At 44.6% G+C, this 20458-nt stretch overlaps 1 protein-coding gene across 1 annotated transcript in view; it reads left to right on the top strand.

The window, feature by feature from the left end:
• The window catches only part of TDRD12 (tudor domain containing 12), a 136657-nt gene that overhangs the window by 99340 nt on the left and 16859 nt on the right, over positions 1-20458 (top strand). The window contains exons 25-26 of the mRNA XM_065416815.1: positions 1904-2043; positions 4128-4182. Of these exons, the coding sequence (XP_065272887.1) occupies positions 1904-2043; positions 4128-4182 (195 nt within the window). The remainder of the gene's footprint in view (positions 1-1903; positions 2044-4127; positions 4183-20458) is intronic.

Raw genomic sequence — 20458 nt, 5'->3', positions numbered from 1 at the left:
TAACTGGAGGAGTTCAAGGTGTTTCGTCTGTATACTCACATTCCACAACCAGTCCTCCATTTCCTTTTATGCCCTTGTCATGAAGCACAAAGATTCTCGGGGTAGATGAACACCATACAGACACTGCTGTGCCAAAAGACTCCAAACTGAAGTGCATGGATTCCATACATGCCATTAGTGAAATGTGCATGTGGGCAACACATCTGAAACTCCAGTTGCAGTACAGATGAGAAACCAGATGTCTCTGATTGGATAAGATACATAGTGCATCCATATCAAATCAGTCCTTCCTATTTCCACAAAGTGCCTTGAGAACGCACAGGAAGTCTAACTGGCAGAAATGCTCCTTTTGTCCAGAAGTACTAGTCACAGATGTTCCAAAGTTAGGATGGCTGGTAGATCACAGGAAAACCGTGGAACTGTCTGTAGCTCAGATAGCAAATCCAGAGGTGTCAGCAAAACCCCTAAGAGCACAGCATGACAGTCTAAGTCTAGGAGACAGAATATCCCACTTCTCAAGAGAATGATCTCTCTTAACCAGGGATAAATAGATGAAAGAAGTAGACACTGGAGCTAAGGGCTCCATCCCATCCCATCACTTCCTTTCTTAATCCAATCACCCATTTTGAGAAATCCTATCAAACGCAAGCTCTCAAAAGATCTCACATCTTTTGGATATAAAAACAATACAATTGATTCCCTCAGACTAAAGGTTCTTAAGCGTATACTTTGTATTCTTCTTTGTCCAGAAAGGCACAGGAGGGATCAGAGCTGTCCTGGGTTTCAAGTCTTCAGTCCTAACTAACCCAAAAAATTTAGTGTCAACAAATTTGCTGTTCTTTGCTAGTCTTTTTTTTCCTGATTAATATTTTAATACCAGTCCTAGTATAGGTTCTTGAGGGGCAATGCTATTAATCTTCTTTAGTATTGAAACTGATAATTTATTTCTGCACATGGTTTTGTTTTTTATGCAGTGTTTGTTTCATGACAGAATCCTACCTCTTACTCTGTGCCTTAGATTTTACAAAAGCTAATGTTTGTCACAAAGACTATTTTGTAAACAAAGTAAATTTTATGTGCCTGTTTGTTATCCACTGCTCTGATTTTCTCAAAAACTGTAATAAGTTGGAGGGGCACAATTTTCTAGACCCTGAGCTAGTTTGTACCTATCATATTATATTTTCATAGGCTATTTTATGTCAGTATCTGTCAGTTCATTAAAATGCAAACATTCTGTGGAAACACAGAATTCTGCCTGCCGGAAACCTGCTGGGCACCTGCCAGCTTGCCCACCTGGCTCTTCGTCAGCATGTGCTTCAGGGTCCCAGCTACTCATCTGGTGAGCTCAGTCTGGAAGTCTTGGAAGTCCCAGGACCCTGAGCACTCTTTTCAAAGTAGTTGGGAGCCTATAATCTAGGGCTCTTGGCAGAAGTGGATGGAAAACTGTAATTCTATTTCATGGAGAATCCCAGAAGTTTTGATTTTCATTTCAAATTGGAACAAAACCAGATTTTGAAATCTCAGTCGTCTACAAATCAGACCTACCATTCTCCGCCTAGCTCAACTGATTACCCTTCAGTCCTTTCATATACAAGCTAATATTAATAATAGGTATCATGGGTATGGTACAGAGTACAGAACAGTCACCGCCACCAAAATAAAAGCTCTTAAATTTTTTGTTTGCTTCAATTTCTGTGGAAAATTTTCCCTAAGTTCAGGAATCCTATGTTGAGTCTTACAGAATATCAAAAGTGCATATTAACAAGCTTTTACTATGTTTTCAATATATATCAATCAGATATTACTTGGCAAGATATTCAAAGATACTTACAGTATACTATTAACTGCCACATAATAGTGAAGCTTTTCTTATTTTCCGAATGCTCTCTTTTACACCTAAAAGAAGTGTGCCGGAGCAGGATGCGGACAGCCCGCAGAGTGTGCCGGAGCAGGATGTTGCCAGTCCACATAGCTTATTAATGGGAGAAAATTTTACAGACATTTGCAATAGCTCTCAAATGACTTTGGAAAATCATCAGTGTGGTAAGTATTTCAACCATTTTTTGGTAAATTGTGAAAACTTGAAAAACAAATTTCCATAAAAAGATAAAATATAGGGGAAGGTTGAATCTTTAAATTATGGCATCTATTAATTTTCTCTTTACAAAATGCATATTGCCCTACGCATGCTGAAAATGTATGAAAATGTATGAAAACCTCTTCATTTTCAGTTTAAACGGCTTTTTACCGAAAAAATCCCAGGTTTTAAAAAAAGTACCGTTTGTACCATTTTTCTGATTTTTCACTGTGCCTTTGTATTCAAATATATTAAAAATAACTTGTTTTATTAGGAAAATAGAATACATTTCATGAGATACATCTGTTATGATAATACATTAGTCTGTGTGTGTATGCAAAGCTGCCTGTTGAAGTAAGGCTATGTATTAGTCTAGAATAGGGGTTGGCAACCTCTGGCACGCAGCTCGCCAGGGTAAGCACCCTGGCGAGCCGGGCCAGTTTGTTTACCTGTTGCATCAATGGGGGCAGTGGGAAGCTGCGGCCAGCACATCCCTCGCCCGCGCTGCTTCCCGCAGCCCCCATTGGTCTGGGACGGCGAACTGCGGCTAGTGGGAGCCGCGATCGGCCAAACCTGCGGACGCGGCAGGTAAACAAACTGGCCCGGCCCGCCAGGGTGCTTACCCTGGCGTGCCGCGTGCCAGAGGTTGCCGACCCCTGGTCTAGAAGATACACACAAGAAACAAACAGGTATGCACGCAAGCTCTGATGTACGTGCTCATCTGAATGTATTGTTAAATCTCACGCCCACTAGTCCCCCTCCCCCCACTGCCATGTGCTGCTCCTGCCCTCTGCCTTGGAGCTGCTCCCAGAGACTCCTGCTTGCTGTGTGTGGGGGAGAGGCGGGCTAATGTCAGGGTGTCCCTCTTCCCCCTGCTCCTGCACCCCGCTCACCTCTTCTCCATATAGAGCAGGGCGGGGACACAGATGGAGAGAGACAGACAGCGTTTGGGGCAGCAGCTGCTGTCTCAACTTCCTGATCCACTTAAAAAGACAATGCACTTAAGAGTGGGGTCAGCTTACTTAAAGGGGCAGTGTGCATCTCTCTCTCCCTCACACAACGTGTATGTCTGTCTCTGTCTGCTATGCTATCTCCCCGCCCTCGTGTTTGTGCTGCCTTGTGTGAGAGGCTACGTTAACAAGCATGTGTTATCCCTTGAGGGCTCAGCTGAGTGCTAGTTCATCATTTAGCAGCAAGGCATTTCCTGGGAAATATCCCTCCCTCTCCCACCCTCTTTACCACCTCAACCAAGCTTCACAATCATCACAGCTGTGAACAGTATTAAATTGTTTGTTTAAAACGTATACTGTGTGTATATCTATATAATATATATTTTTTTTGTCTAGTGAAATTTTTTTTCCTGGAACCTAACCCCCCCCTCCCCTCCTCATTTACATTAATTCTTATGGGGAAATTGGATTCGCTTAACATCATTTCACTTAGTCACATTTTTCAGGAACATAACTACAGCGTTAAGCTTGGTTCTGCTCCCAAAATGCAACTACGCTGAAGTATCCATCATAAGTATTCTTTATTACTAAAAGAAAGGAAATTTTCAGATAAGATTGGGTACATTTTCTTCTTCTGTAGTATTATGAATTTGTTCTGTGCTGTTTTACAAGCCATGTGTGACCTCTTTTCAAATTACTAAATCCCATAATTTGAAGAGTTAAATTCAGTACAGGGCTGTTTACTGTTTTAGATTGTTTTAATACCTTTATGGCTGCATGGTACATTTTTCTTCTTTCGTAGCCTTTTGTCCAATAGTGCTGGGTCTGATTTTTGGTACCTTTTAATGCAAAATGTAATAGTTTTCTTTTTAATTAATGATTCATCATAGTTTGTGTGTAAGTTGATTTAAAAACATCCCAAAGTAGTAGTAACCAATCTAAAAGAAAATAAATTTTTGATAATCCTAACTTGGATACCATTGAATTCTCTCTACTTCACCTTGGAACAGACTTCAAAGATGAAATTTACATGATATAGATAACTTTGGTGGAGTAAATTAATACTATATGCTGAATAAAATATATTGTTTTTAATTTAGATACTATATCTGAACTTAAGAAAGCAGAAGGATCTACACAGCATCATCGTAAATGGTACTGGAATTTAAATTTGTATTAATGCAAACTTTTTGTAGTGAGAAAATGTGTTATCTGCTTGATCTTGTACTTTTTAACGTGAACTTAGTGCTCCTGAAAGATGTGAGATTTGACAACCCTGATTATTGAAATCTTCAGTTTACCCACACAGCAGGTACAATACAGTGGTAGTTCTAGTTACTCCTCTCTGCTTTCACCAATATGCCCAACCCTGAACTACTAAGGGTGTAAATTTACCACGTTCTTGCCCATTCAGATTTTGATTTATGTTCTGAGACTGCCAATTAAGGATGCCAATTATGTGGTGATCTTTGTCATATAATATCTCCATACTAGGAAGTGGGTTGATACAAATGTTCATTTCACATCAGTCAGCAAACAGTCATAAAATAGTATCAGCTTTGGTCACAGCGAGCCTGGGCTGGATTTGAATTGTCAACCTGGATATTAAAGACTTTCTCCCATCAGAAATCTCCTGAGCTGTCAACCCAGTCCTTCCCCACTCATTATTTGTTTCTATTCAGATGAATTGGTTCATTTTCCCTAAAGAGATTATTTCAGAAACATAACTGAAAATGTTTTCAACAATATAAATGAGCATAGCAATTTACAGTCCATAGAATAAGACCCCTGGACTCCTTGAATATATACAATATAATTACTGTAATCTTGTGCCAAAGCTAGTTGGATGCAGCAGAAAGATTTTAAAATTCTGATACTTTGGCTGTGAGAGAGGCAAAGAGGAGGTCCTTTTTCTCTACGATTGCATATGCAAAACTCAGGCATCAAAAAGTTTTCAGATTGTGGCTAGTCTAGTTCATTCAAATTTGCTGCTGGTTTGTGTACCCTCTCGTTACGAGATAATTATGTGATGCTTTGTGGAAAAGATTGATCAGTTATAGTTTGAGCTGTATACTTTCATGCAGACAGAGCAAGATCCTGGGGGCATGAATGCTAAATCCTTTGTGAGTTTGAGTCAAAGTTGCTCTTTGAGATACTGTAGCTGCTGAGAAAAACTTGTGCCACAACCTGTGCCTTGGACCCTTATTCTTCCTGACTGTTGAAAGCCAGCAAGTATAATTGATCATGAGATGTTTTTGACTGATTTGCAGACTTTGGTGAGAGTTGATGGATTTCTCCTTCAGTGGCTTCTTTTTCTCTCAGAAACATCTTAGTGGTTAGTTGGGGAAAATAGCTACTCTTCTGTACAAACTCAGTGTCATATTGCAGGGTGCTATTGTCATTCTTATTCAGTGTGCATGGTGAGTCTATTGGTGAAAGTCAGTGATAAGAAATGGGGGCATGACCTTTTCAGATGCAGACCACACCAAACTTTGTCTCTCTCTTGTCTAACTCTGACATTGCAGTTGAGGGCCTTTGCCTATGTCTAGTGGAGATTGGGGAGTGGATGACAGGTGACTGGCTGAAGCTCAATCCAAACATGACTGAAATGATCATAAACCATAGAAACTAAGGGCAGGGAGGGGACCTCAGTAGGTCATCTAGTCCAGCTCTCCATGCCTAGGGGGGACCAAGTTTACGTAGGCCGGCCCTGATAGGCATTTGTCCAACCTGTTGTTAAAAGCCTCCAATGACAGGGATTCCAAAACCTCCCTTGGAAGCCTATTCCGGTACATAACTATAGTTATAGTTAGAAAGTTTTTCCAAATATCTGACCTCTGTTTGTTGCTGCAGATTAAGCCTGTTACCACTTGCATAGATTCTAGGGCTGGAAGGGACCTCGAGAGGTCATAGAGTCCAGTCCCCTGCCCTCATGGCAGACCAAATACTGTCTAAACCATCCCTGATAGATATTTATCTAACCTATTCTTAAATATCTCCAGAGATGGAGATTCCACAACCTCCCTAGGCAGTTTATTCCAGTGTTTAACCACCCTGACAGTTAGGAACTTTTTCCTAATGTCCAACCTAAACCTCCCTTGCTGCAGTTTAAGCCCATTGCTTCTTGTTCTGTCCCTAGAGGCTAAGACTAACAAGTTTTCTCCCTCCTCCTTATGACACCCTTTTAGATACCTGAAAACTGCTATCATGTCCTCTCTCAGTCTTCTCTTTTCCAAACTAAACAAACCCAATTCTTTCAGCCTTCCTTCATAGGTCATGTTCTCTAGGCCTTTAATCATTCTTGTTGCTCTTCTCTGTACCCTCTCCAATTTCTCCACACCTTTCTTGAAATGCGGTGCCCAGAACTGGACACACTATTCCAGTTGAGGCCTAACCAGCGCAGAGTAGAGCGGAAGAATGACTTCTCATATCTTGCTCACGACACGCCTGTTAATGCATCCCAGAATCATGTTTGCTTTCTTTGCAACAGCATCACACTGTTGACTCATAGCTTGTGGTCCACTGTAACCTCTAGATCCCTTTCTGCCATACTCCTTCCTAGACAGTCTCTTCCCATTCTGTATGTGTGAAACTGATTGTTCCTTCCTAAGTGGAGCACTTTGCATTTGCCTTTATTAAACTTCATCCTGTTTACCTCAGACCATTTCTCCAATTTGTCCAGATCATTTTGAATTATGACCCTATCCTCCAAAGCAGTTGCAATCCCTCCCAGTTTGGTATCATCTGCAAACTTAATAAGCGTACTTTCTATGCCAATATCTAAGTCGTTGATGAAGATATTGAACAGAGCCAGTCCCAAAACAGACCACTGCGGAACCCCACTTGTTATACCTTTCCAGCAGGATTGGGAACCATTAATAATTACTCTCTGAGTATGGTTATCCAGCCAGTTATGCACCCACCTTATAGTAGCCCCATCTAAGTTGTATTTGCCTAGTTTACTGATAAGAATATCATGCGAGACCGTATCAAATGCCTTACTAAAATCTAGGTATACCACATCCACCACTTCTCCCTTATCCACAAGACTCGTTATCCTATCAAAGAAAGCTATCAGATTGGTTTGACATGATTTGTTCTTTACAAATCCATGCTGGCTATTCCCTATCACCTTACCACCTTCCAAGTGTTTGCAGATGATTTCCTTAATTACTTGCTCCATTATCTTCCCTGGCACAGAAGTTAAACTAACTGGTCTGTAGTTTCCTGGGTTTTTTTTATTTCCCTTTTTATAGATGGGCACTATATTTGCCCTTTTCCAGTCTTCAGGAATCTCTCCTGTCTCCCATGATTTTCCAAAGATAATAGCTAGAGGCTCAGATACCTCCTCTATTAGCTCCTTGAGTATTCTAGGATGCATTTCATCAGGCCCTGGTGACTTGCAGGCATCTAACTTTTCCAAGTGATTTTTAACTTGTTCTTTTTTTATTTTATCTTCCAAACCTACCCCCTTCCCATTGGCGTTCACTATGTTAGGATTCCTTCAGACTTCTCGGTGAAGACAGAAATGGCAGAGATGCTCAATGACTTCTTTGTTTCGAAGTTTCCTGTTACTGTTTCTCCCTCCTCACTGAGCAGTGGGCCTACCTTGTCCTTGGTCGTCGTCTTGCTTCTAATGTATTGATAAAAAGTCTTCTTGTTTCCCTTTATTCCTGTAGCTAGTTTGAGCTCATTTTGTGCCTTTGCCTTTCTAATCTTGCCCCTGCATTCCTGCGTTGTTTGCCTATATTCATCCTTTGTAATTTGTCCTAGTTTCCATTTTTTATAGGACTCCTTTTTATTTTTTAGATCATGCAAGATCTCGTGGTTAAGCCAAGCTGGTCTTTTGCCACATTTTCTATCTTTCCTACCTAGCGGAATAGCTTGCTTTTGGGCCCTTAATAGTGTCCCTTTAAATACTGCCAACTCTCCTCAGTTGTTTTTCCCCTCAGTCTTGATTCCCATGGGACCTTACCTATCAGCTCTCTGAGCTTACCAAACTCAGCCTTCCTGAAATCCATTGTCTCTATTTTGCTGTACTCCCTTCTACCCTTCCTTAGAATTGCAAACGCTATGATTTCATGATCACTTTCACCCAAGCTGCCTTTCACTTTCAAATTCTCAACGAGTTCCTCCCTATTTGTTAAAATCAAATCTAGAACAGCTTCCACCAAGTAGCTTTTTCAGCCTTCTGAAATAAAAAGTTGTCTGCAATGCAGTCCAAGAACTTATTGGATAGTCTGCGCCCCGCTGTGTTATTTTTCCAATGTATATCTGGATAGTTGAAGTCCCCCATCACCACCAAATCTTGAGCTTTGGATGATTTTGTTAGTTGTTTAAAAAAAGCCTCATCCACCTCTTCCACCTGGTTAGGTGGCCTGTAGCAGACTCCTAGCATGATATCACCCTTGTTTTTTTACCCCTTTTAGCCTAACCCGGAGACTCTCAACACTTCCGTCTCCCATGTCCATCTCCACCTCAGTCCAAGTGTGTACATTATTAATATATAAGGCAACACCTCCTCCCTTTTCCCCCTGTCCATCCTTCCTGAGCAAGCTGTACCCATCCACACCAACATTCCAATCATGTGTATTATCCCACCAAGTTTCGGTGATGCCAACAATGTCATAGTTGTATTTATTTATTAGCACTTCCAGTTCCTCCTGCTTATTACCCATACTTCTTGCACTTCTCCTACCTTTGGTGGACACAGAGAACATTCGATCATTGGCCTGTTTATAACGTCTCTTAACATATTTGAAGACTGTTATCAAGTCCCCCCCAATCTTCTTTTCTCAAGACTAAACATACCCAGTATTTTTAACCTTTCCTCATAGGTCAAGTTTTTAAACCTTGTATCATTTTTGTTGCTGCCCTCTGGACTCTCTCCACTTTATCCACATCTTCCTTAGTGTGGTGCCCAAAATTGGACACAGTACTGAAGCTGAGGCTTTACCAGCGCTGAGTACAGCGGAACAGTTACCTTCCAGATCTTGCATATGTCACTACTGTTAATACATTACAGAATATTAGCCTTTTTCATAATTGCATCACATTGTTGACTCATACTGAATTTGTGATCCGCTAAAACCTGCAGATCCTTTTCAGCAGTACTACCACCTACCCAGTTATTCCTCATTTTGTAGATGTGCATTTGCTAGTTTTCTTCCTAAGTGTAGTTCTTTGCACTTATCTTGATTGAATTTCATCATTTCAGACCAATTCTCCAATTTGTCAAGGTCACTTTGAATTCTAATTCTGTCATCCAGAGTGCTTGCAGTCCCTCCCGGTTTGGTGTGATCTGCATATTTATAAATGTACTCTCCACTCCATTATCAAAGTCATTAATGAAAATATTGAATAGTACTGGACCCAGAGCTGACCCCTGCAGGGTCCCACTACATACACCCTTCCAGTTTGACAGCAAACTACTCTTTGAGTATGGCATTACAACTAGTTTTGCACCTACTTTATAGTAATTTCATCTAGACCACATTTTTCCAGTTTGCTTATGAGAATGTCATGTGAGACTGTCAAAAGCCTTACTAAAATTAAGATATGTCACCTCTGCTGCTTTCCCTCTATCCACTAGACCAGTAACACTGTCAAAGAAGGAAATTAGATTGGTTTGGCATGTTCTTGACAAATCCATGTTAGCTATTGAGGATTACGCTATTATCCTTAGGTGATTACAAATTATTTGCTTAATAATTTGTTCCAATATCTTCCCCGGTATTGAAGTTCGGTCCATGCTGGAGCTCTTTTGCGATTTTGGGACTCCATGGTCACCTCTGTTGATGAGCTCTGCATGGTCACCTTTGCTGATCAGCTTGCCACGCTGACCAAACAGGAAATGAAATTCAGAAGTTCGTGGGGCTTTTCCTGTCTACCTGGCCAGTGCATCTGAGTTGAGTGCTGTCCAGAGCTGTCACAATGGAGGACTCTGGGATAGCTCCCGGAGGCCGTCGAATTGCGTCCACACTACCCCCAAATTCGACCCGGCGATGTCGATTTCAGTGCTAATCCCCTTGTTGGGGAGGAGTACAGAAATCCATTTTAAGAGCCGTTTAAGTCGACAAAAATGGCTTCGTCGTGTGGACGGGTGCAGGGTTAAATCGATCGAACGCTGCTAAATTCGACCTAAACTCGTAGTGTAGACCAGGGCTAAGATGTTGAGCAGTGTGATGGGGCAAGGCCAGATGGCTATAGGAAAGTAGTGAGAAACAGGTATGTTAGCCCAAGGCTAAACAAATGCCTGTTACCATGGTAACCAAATGGCAGTTGCTCCAGGTTAATCAAGACACCTGGGGCCAATTAAGATTCTTCCAGAAAGCAGTGGAGACAGCTAGGTTGATTAGGACACCTGAAGCCAATCAGGGGCTGGCTGAAACTAGTTAAAAACCTTAGTCAGGGAGGCGCGCATGTCAGGAGCTGTGGGAGGAAGTTGTGCTGTTGGGGGGGGAAAAAAGAGAGACTGAGCAGTACGCACCATATCAGGCACAAGGAAGGAGGCCCTGAGGTAAGGGTGAAGTGGAGCTTGAGGAAGTGGGGGCAGCTGTGGGGAAGTAGCCAGGGAATTGTACGCATCCTGTTTCTAAAAGATCGGCTACCGTAGCTGATACTATTAGGGTCCCTGGGCTGGAGCCCGGAGTAGAGGGTGGGCCCAGGCCCCCCTTCACGCCCCTTGATTAATCACTGAGACTGAGAGACAACAGAGACTGTGCAGGGAGCTTCTCCTCACCTCCCTCGATGGCTTATGATGAAAATGGCTCAGTAGGCTCTGACCCCCCTGCCTCTAGAGAGAGGAGGGCTATGTGGAGGGTCACAGTGAGCCTCTGAGGCTAGCAAAATCTGCGGAACCCACGGAGACAAGGACAGAGCTTTGTCACAGCAGGTTTCCCCACTGTTATCCCTCTTGTTGCTCCTGTTTTTATGCCTACCTTTTTTATGCCTACTTGTGGGCTTTTGTCACCTTTCCTTTTTGAACCTAATTTAAAGTCTTCCTCACCACATTGGTAAGGTTGTGTATGGAGATGCTCTTCTCCTTGTTGGTTAAGTGGGCCTATCTTTTCCTAGCAGTCTTCCTTCCCAGAGCAGCATCCCATAGTTGAGGAAGCCAAAGCCTTCACATCAACATCATCTGCAGAGCCATGCATTCGTCTTCAGGCTCTGTTTATCCCTGCCTAGGCCCTTATCCTCAGCCAGGAGGATGAACAGAAACACCACCTGCACCCCTGATTCTTTCCCCTTCACACCCAAAGCCCTGTTGTCACTACTGACCTGCTCAGGGTCGTACCTGGCAGTTTCGTTACTGCCCACATGGATGAGCAGCATGGGGTAACAGTCAGAGACAGATGAGCCTCAACAGTCTTTGACAGTAGGTTGGGAGAAGCAGCCTGAGGAGATTGTAGACATCAGTCCCACAGATTAATAGGGTTTGTCTGTCATTAGTTACCCAGGTTCACAACTTTGGGGTGGTTTTGAATCAATAGCTCTTGTTGGATAGGCACTTTACAACAGTAATCAGGAATATGCATTTTCCATCTGTTCCTGGTGAAGAAGTTCTATGACCTTGCCTTTCAGATGTGGACTCTGCTGGTGGTGGTCATGCCTTTGTCACCTTAAGATTAGATTGTAGTGCACGCTACACCTTAAATTCATTTTGATACTGAAGGTGGTGCAGAATATAGCAGCCTATTTAGTAAAAGGTGTACCTCACAGGAAGTGCATGAGCCTACTGCTCCCTGATCTGCACTGGCTGCCTTTCCTCTTCAGGAAGGGGTTTAAGGTTTTGACCTACAAAGCCCTAAATGTCGTGGGACCAGCCTACATGAAATATTGACTCCCCCCACTTGTCACATGATGATGATATCAGCAGAGGTGCATGAGCTTGACTGTCCTCCTTCACTATAATGGGGAGAGTGGGGTGGTGGGTAAGGCATTCTTTCTTGAAATCACTTTGACTTTGCAATTTGCTGCCTCACTCTCCTAAATACAAAAAAGCCTGCCTCCACGTCACACTGAAAAAGACTTTTATTTGCTAGGGCACATTTTTCAAATCTCTGTGCATGTAGATCCCACTCTGGGTGTGCATATGTATTCTTTCCAGACTCTTGTGCAGTTTTCTTCAGCAGTGACCACTGGGGGTCATGCCCCTGCATTTCCACTCCTGAGGGCATAAAGGGTGGAGCAACCCTGTCCACTCCCCAGTTCCTTCTGACTGCCCTTTGGCAGAGGTGTGGAACAACTGAATGTCCCACCTACATCTCTTTAACTGAGTTGAAGATGATTCCTATAAATATTTAGTCAGTAGTATTTAGTTTTTTCAATGTTAACAGGCCACTCTACCTTGAATGGTCCCTTACAATATGTGCTAACTATTTGTGCTAAACAATCTGTTCTACCTTGCATTTTGCTGTGACACTCGGATCATGGACTCTCACTACTCTGCAGTCGTCCTCCCTCAATTGATACCACAGATTCAAGCTAGCCCTCAAAACTCAGTAAGGCTCTGTGTTTGGCTATTAGGCTACATGATATTGTTAACTTAAATGATGCCATTTGCAAGATTCAGACTAAGTCAGGATTATCTTTAATGGAACCCAAAGTGCACTTGACAGCAGTCGCAGCCTGTCATCCACCAATAGCAGGTTCTTCAAAAAATTTTCTCATCGAATAGTTGCAAGATTTCTAAAGGGTTTGAATCAGATGTTTCCTCCAGTTTGGATTTCTCCTCCTTGGGCTTTAAATCTCCTTCTTTAGTTGTTAATGGTTTCCCTCCCCCCAACCTTTATCATCTTGTTCTATGCATCATTTATCAATCAAAGCGGCATTCCTAGTGGGAATTATGTCAGTTCAGAAAGTGCAATTCAAGCTCTCATGTCAAATTCTTTATGCAGACAGAGTAGTGGATGCCAGGACAGTTCTTTTGTATTATCTAAATAGAATAAGATATTTGAATAAGGTGGCCTGTGGTAGCAAGACCAAAGGGAGACTGATCTCAACTCAGAGATTGTCTAAACGGATCGTTGACTATATCAGGGCAATGTGTTAATTTAATTAACTAGATCTTCCAGTGCAAACAACCAGAATCTTGTAGTCTTCAGCAGCATGTTTCATTTAAGTTTCAGTAATAGAAATCTGTAAAGCAGCAGTGTGTTCTTCGGTCCATACATTTGCCAAACATTACTCACAGATGGTAGCAATTGCCCAGGTTGGAAGGGTGGTTCTCAGTCCTTATTCGCATGATCTCCAAGCTTCCACCTCGGGATAGATAAAACTGTGGCTAATGACTGTGAGTGGGAGTCATATGCACAGAGACTCAGGCCTGGTCTACACTAGGCGTTTGTCGAATTTAGCGCCGTTAAATCGAATTAACCCTGCACCCGTCCACACCACGAGGCTATTTAGTTCGACATAGAGGGCTCTTAAATTCGACTTCTGTACTCCTCCCCAACGAGGGGAGTAGCGCTAAATTCGACATGGCCATATCGAATTAGGCTTGGTGTGGATGGAAATCGACGGTAATAGCTCCGGGAGCTATCCCACAGTGCACCACTCTGTTGACGCTCTGGACAGCAGTCCGAGCTCGGATGCTCTGACCAGCCACACAGGAAAAGCCCCGGGAAAATTTGAATTCCTTTTCCTGTCTGGGCAGTTTGAATCTCATTTCCTGTTTGGACAGCGTGGCGAGCTCAGCAGCACTGGCAACGATGCAGAGCTCTCCAGCAGAGATGGCCATGCAATCCCAGAATAGAAAGAGGGCCCCAGCATGGACTGATCGGGAAGTCTTGGATCTCATCGCTGTGTGGGGCGATGAGTCCGTGCTTTCCGAGCTGCGCTCCAAAAGACGGAACACAAAGATCTATGAGAAGATCTCTAAAGCCATGGCAGAGAGAGGATACAGCCGGGATGCAACGCAGTGCCGCGTGAAAATCAAGGAGCTGAGACAAGGCTACCAGAAGACCAAAGAGGCAAACGGACGCTCCGGATCCCAGCCCCACAGATCCCGTTTCTACGAGGCACTGCATTCCATCCTTGGTGCGGCCGCCACCACTACCCCACCACTGACCGTGGACTCTGAGGATGGGATATTGTCCACGGCCGGTTCCTCGGACATGTTAGCGGATGGGGAAGATGAGGAAGGAGATGAGGAGGACGAGGCAGTCGACAGCGCTTACCAAGCTGATTTCCCCGACAGCCAGGAGCTCTTCATCACCCTTACAGAGATCCCCTACCAACCCTCCCTAGCATGTAACCCGGACACAGATTCAGGGGAAGGATCAAGCGGTAAGTGCTTTAAACATATAAACCTTTATTTTTTACAAAACTTGAATATTAAGACTAAGAACAATCTGTGAATCATGATTTCTTCCCCCTGGGCGCTTAAGTAATCAGTAACAACTATTTAAAAAAAAATCAAACCGTGTCCGGTTGTGCATGATTGTGCTGCCCAAGCTGCTCCACTCTTTAGTCCCTGCTACTGCAGCTATATTAGAATCCTGTCTATATGTCCGGGGATAGAGCAGTAATCCTCGGACATCTCCACAAAGCTCTCCTGCAGGTAATGGGATAGCCTGTTCATCAGGTTCCTGGGGAGAGCAGCTTTACTTGGTCCTCCGAAGTACGAGACGTTCCCGCGCCAGGAGACAAGCAGGTACTCCGGTATCATTGCCTTGCATAGCATGGCGGCATAGGGCCCCGGTCTCTGCAGGCTTTCTCGAAGCATCCGTTGGATCTCGGTGTCCGGGATCCTCATGAGAGTAACGTCGCTCATGATGACCTGCTTTGAATTAGGTAGGGGACTGTTAGTATTGGGACTGCCTGCAACAAGTTCCTTTACAGAACTGTGACCGCTGGTTTACAGCCACGCGGTGGGGGCGGGAGAGGGGCAGCATACAGGGATCTTTCCCTGGCACATCCGTGAGGGGGTGGGACAGGGCCAGAGTTCCTGCTTGGCCGATTGCTGGCAGCACAGACTGGCAGTGCTTTCAATGTGAAAGGAGGCCAGTGGTACTCCTAAAGTTTTAAGCAGCCACAAGTCTACGGCTTACCATGTTTGCCTGCTACAGAGAGTACCGTGTCCTGCCCCGCTTCCCAGATCGGCAGTGCAAAAGCCCAGGCACTGAAGGCGAGGTTCGAAAATTCGACCTTGTCCTGAGTGCGCATGTGATAGGTGTGGTTCATGGTCTTGTTCACAGAGAAAGACTATGTTCTTGATTCACAACTACATTTATCTTTCGGAGGAATTCACTGCCTTTTCCTCATTCCCACAGCCACATCTGCAACTGTCTCCCAACCCAGCCTGGCATCACACTCCCAGAGGCTACCGCACATTAGGCGGAGGAAGAAGAAGACGCGAGAGGACATGTTCTCAGAACTAATGGGCTGCTCCCGAGCCCAGGCAGCACAGCAGAACCAGTGGAGGGAGAATTTGTCCCAAATGCACCGGATACACATGGACCGTGAGGAGAGGTGGCGGCAGGAAGACCAGCAGGCAACTCAAACGCTGCTTGGACTTCTGAGGGAGCAAACGGACACGCTCCGGCGCCTTGTTGATGTTCTGCAGGAACGGAGGCAGGAGGACAGAGCCCCGCTGCAGTCTATCAGTAACCGCCCTCCCCCGCCACCAAGTCCCATACCCCCCTCGCCCAAAGTCCAAAGAAGGAGAGGCGGCAGAGTCCGTGAAAACTCTCACTCCACCCCTGCAGACTGCTCAAGCACCAGAAGGCTGTCATTCCCCAAAATTTGAAAAGTTCTTTCCTGCCCGCCTCACCCAAGCCCCCGTCCAACTTTCACCCCCCAGTTTCCTGTCTGGTTGTTAATAAAAAATACGTTTCTGTTCATTACTGTTTCAGTCAGGTTCTTTTGAGGGAGAGTCTGTCTGAAGGGGGGGAAGGGGCTTGGTAATTGGACAGGACAGTCACCTTTAGCAGGGTACAGAGGCGGGGGCTGGTCCAGCAGCAGGGCACATACACAGTGCAGTGACTAGTTACCCTGGTCAGTCTGGGAGGTGGTTTTCATGTTCTGTGGGGGGTGTGGGGGGGTTGGTTGCTCTGTGACTTTGTGGCGGGGGAGGGCAGTTACAGATCTTATGCAGCGGTCCTTTTCCTGGATCACAGAGCCACGCAGCAGGGGATCTGTAACCCTCCTCCCCCTGCCATAAACTCACATAGCCCCCACATACACGCAGTCCCGCTCAGGAGGGCTGGCAGGCTCCGTTGAAACAACCAGTCCGCCACTGCGAATCCTGTCATTCCTGGAGTTTAGAAGGATCATTTGCATCAGTACACTACACCCGCTCCCCACCACAGTCTGCGTCCCCGGTTTCAAAGATTCCCGCGAAAACAGTACTAAAGACAACGGTGTTCAATAACAAAATAAAACTGATATTTTTTCAGCCGGTAGTTGAACAGTTCTTTTTCAGTGTCCAGGGCGCCAGTGTAGGGCTTCATGAGCCAGGGCATTAGCGGGTAGGCTGGGTCCCCAAGGATCACTGTAGGCATCTCCACATCCCCAAGAGTTATTTTGTGGTCTGGGAAGTAAATACCTTCCTGCAGCCGTCTAAACAGACCAGAGTTCCTGAAGACGCAAGCGTCATGAACCTTGCCCGGCCATCCAACGTTGATGTTGGTAAAACGTCCCCTGTGGTCCACCAGGGCTTGCAGCACCATTGAAAAGTAGCCCTTTCGGTTAATGTACTGGCTGGCCTGGTGGTCCGGTCCCAGGATAGGGATGTGAGTTCCATCTATAGCCCCACCGCAGTTTGGGAATCCCATCGCAGCGAAGCCATCTATGATGACCTCCACGTTTCCCAGGGTCACTACCTTTGAGAGCAGTACCTTGACGATTGCGTTGGCTACTTGCATCACAACAACCCCCACGGTAGATTTGCCCACGCCAAACTGGTTCGCGACAGACCTGTAGCTGTCCGGCGTTGCAAGCTTCCAGAGGGCTATGGCCACTCGCTTCTGGACAGTCAGGGCTGCTCGCATCCGGGTGTCATTGCGCTTCAGGGCAGGGGACAGCAACTCACAAAGTTCCATGAAAGTCCCCTTCCGCATGCGAAAGTTTCGCAGCCACTGGGATTCGTCCCAGACCTGCAGCACTATGCGGTCCCACCAGTCCGTGCTTGTTTCCCGTGCCCAGAATCGCCGTTCCACAACATCCACATGACCCATTGTCACCGTGATGTCCTTGGAGCTGGGTCCCGTGCTTTGTGAGAGGTCTGTGCCCTTCTCAGACTTCAGGCCCTCACCGCGGTGCCGTAGCCTCCTCGCCTGGTTTATCTGCATCTGCCTCTGGGAAAGGTGGATGATAACCTGCGAGGCGTTGACAAGGGCCACAACTGCAGCGATGGTCGCAGCGGGATCCATGCTCGCAGTGCTGTGGCGTCCGCGCTATCGCTGACCCGAAAAGTGCGCGAACAGATTTCCCGCTGGCGCTTTCAGGGAGGGAGGGAGGGCGGTAGTGACAGACGGATGACGACAATTACCCAAAAGCACCCTCGACCCTTTTTTTTTTACCCAGAAGGCATTGGCGGCTCGACCCAGAATTCCAATGGGCAGCGGGGACTGCGGGAACTGTGGGATAGCTGCCCACAGTGCACCGCTTCCAATGTCGACGCTTTCCCCGTTAGTGTGGACTCACAAAGTCGAATTACTGTCCTTAGTGTGGACACACAAGTTCGACTTTGCAATATCGATTCCACATATTCGATTTAAGTGAAATCGAAATACCCTCGTAGTGTAGACATACCCTCAGAAGAAAGCACAGTTGTTTACACTAATTACACTGGTCTACAATTTTTGAGAAGTCATCTGCTTCAGAGATAAAATGTGCTATTTATTATGTATTTTGATGTGCTGAATTCAAATATGACAATTAAAACAACTGATTGGCTACTGTTTCTAAGATATTTAAGTTTTTACATTTTATGTCTATGTATATTGTGTAGATAGTAGAGTTTTAATCATAAATTGTAAACCTAGGTCTTTTCATGTGTTTATGGTTGCTTTACATGATAATATTTCACCTGTCCTGTTTATGTAAAACTTTAAAAATCAGCAAAAGGGTTCTATAAATAAAATTTATTATGAAACAAAAGGCAAAAAACTATTATGGACATAGTTTAGTCCTATTCAGTGTCTACTCGGCGCTTCTTGGCTTGTCTCTTGTATTCATTAAATGGAGCATCTGTTGTCACTGTCCAGCAATAGTCTGCAAGCATTGATGGGCTCCATTTGCCCTGATAGCGTTTCTCCATTGTTGCAATGTCCTGGTGAAATCGCTCGCCGTGCTCGTCGCTCACTGCTCCACAGTTCGGTGGAAAAAAATCTAGATGAGAGTGCAAACAATGTATCTTTAGTGACATGTTGCAACCAAGGCTTTTGTATGCCTTGAGGAGGTTTTCCACCAACAACCTGTAGTTGTCTGCCTTGTTGTTTCCGAGAAAATTTATTGCCACTAACTGGAAGGCTTTCCATGCCGTCTTTTCCTTGCCACGCAGTGCATGGTCAAATGCATCATCTCAAAGAAATTCACGAATCTGAGGACCAACAAAGACGCCTTCCTTTATCTTAGCTTCACTTAACCTTGGAAATTTTCCACGGAGGCACTTGAAAGCTGCTTGTGTTTTGTCAATGGCCTTGACAAAGTTCTTCATCAGACCCAGCTTGATGTGTAAGGGTGGTAACAAAATCTTCCTTGATTCAACAAGTGGTGCATGCTGAACACTTTCCCTCCCAGGCTCCAATGACTGTCGGAGTGGCCAATCTTTCTTGATGTAGTGGGAATCTCTTGCACGACTATCCCATTCGCAGAGAAAACAGCAGTACTTTGTGTATCCAGTCTGCAGACCAAGCAAGAGAGCAACAACCTTCAAATCGCCACAAAGCTGCCACTGATGTTGGTCATAGTTTATGCACCTCAAAAGTTGTTTCATGTTGTCATAGGTTTCCTTCATATGGACTGCATGACCAACTGGAATTGATGGCAAAACATTGCCATTATGCAGTAAAACAGCTTTAAGACTCGTCTTCGATGAATCGATGAACAATCTCCACTCATCTGGATCGTGAACGATGTTGAGGGCTGCCATCACACCATCGATGTTGTTGCAGGCTACAAGATCACCTTCCATGAAGAAGAATGGGACAAGATCCTTTTGACGGTCACGGAACATGGAAACCCTAACATCACCTGCCAGGAGATTCCACTGCTGTAGTCTGGAGCCCAACAGCTCTGCCTTACTCTTGGGTAGTTCCAAATTCTTGACAAGGTCATTCAGTTCACCTTGTGTTATGAGGTGTGGTTCAGAGGAGGAGGATGGGAGAAAATGTGGGTCCTGTGACATTGATGGTTCAGGACCAGAAGTTTCATCCTCTTCCTCGTCTGACTCAAGTGAGAATGATTCTGGTGCATCAGGAACCGGCAGTCCTTCTCCGTGGGGTACTGGGCGTATAGCTGATGGAATGTTTGGATAATGCACAGTCTACTTTTTCTTCTTTGACACACCTTTCCCAACTGGAGGCACCATGCAGAAGTAACAATTGCTGGTATGATCTGTTGGCTCTCTCCAAATCATTGGCACTGCAAAAGGCATAGATTTCCTTTTCCTGTTCAACCACTGGCGAAGATTTGTTGCACAAGTGTTGCAGCATATGTGTGGGGCCCACCTCTTGTCCTGATCTCCAATTTTGCAGCCAAAATAAAGGTGATAGGCTTTCTTAACCATAGTGGTTATACTGCGCTTTTGTGATGCAAAAGTCACTTCACCACAAACATAGCAGAAGTTATCTGCACTGTTCACAGAAGTACGAGGCATCTCTGCTCACTTTGGCTAAACAGAAATGTGTCCCTTTGCAAAATCAAACACTGACAAATAAGAGAGCACGACACTGTATGATTTCTAGAGCTGATATAGGGCAATTTGTTCAGCAGAGTGATGTAAGCTTCGTTATGATTGCATCATCCATGACTTCTAGGAATAACATGATGCAATTCATATCATGTATGACGCAATACCAGCTTCAGATTGCATCACTCATTGTTTTGCCTAAAAAGCAAGTACTGTCCAAACCCAGTCATAGATTTATTCATAGATCCAGTCAAAGATGTATTTTAGTCATTTCTGGTTTAAATTGAGATCCCTTCCCTTTATAACTCACTTATCCTCCGCCATTCCCAAGTCAAGGGTCGTATATACTGACCCAATAGCATATCTTGAAAACTAGAGCCAATCAACAATTTTAAGCATCATTTTCGTTCTCAGTGACCCAGAATTAGTAAAGTTTGACTACATTTATTTCAGAAGCATTTTGGCTGTAGAGCAGTGTTACGTTTATTCAAGATTTTCTGTGCATGTGGATCCCACAAATGATCCTCCATCCCCACATCTAAGAGTCTTCCCATCTGGGCTCTGGGTAGAGAA

This window comes from Emys orbicularis, chromosome 14 (assembly GCF_028017835.1).
Source record: "Emys orbicularis isolate rEmyOrb1 chromosome 14, rEmyOrb1.hap1, whole genome shotgun sequence".
Lineage (NCBI taxonomy): Eukaryota > Metazoa > Chordata > Testudines > Emydidae > Emys > Emys orbicularis.
This window is presented reverse-complemented; position numbering and strand designations above follow the sequence as displayed.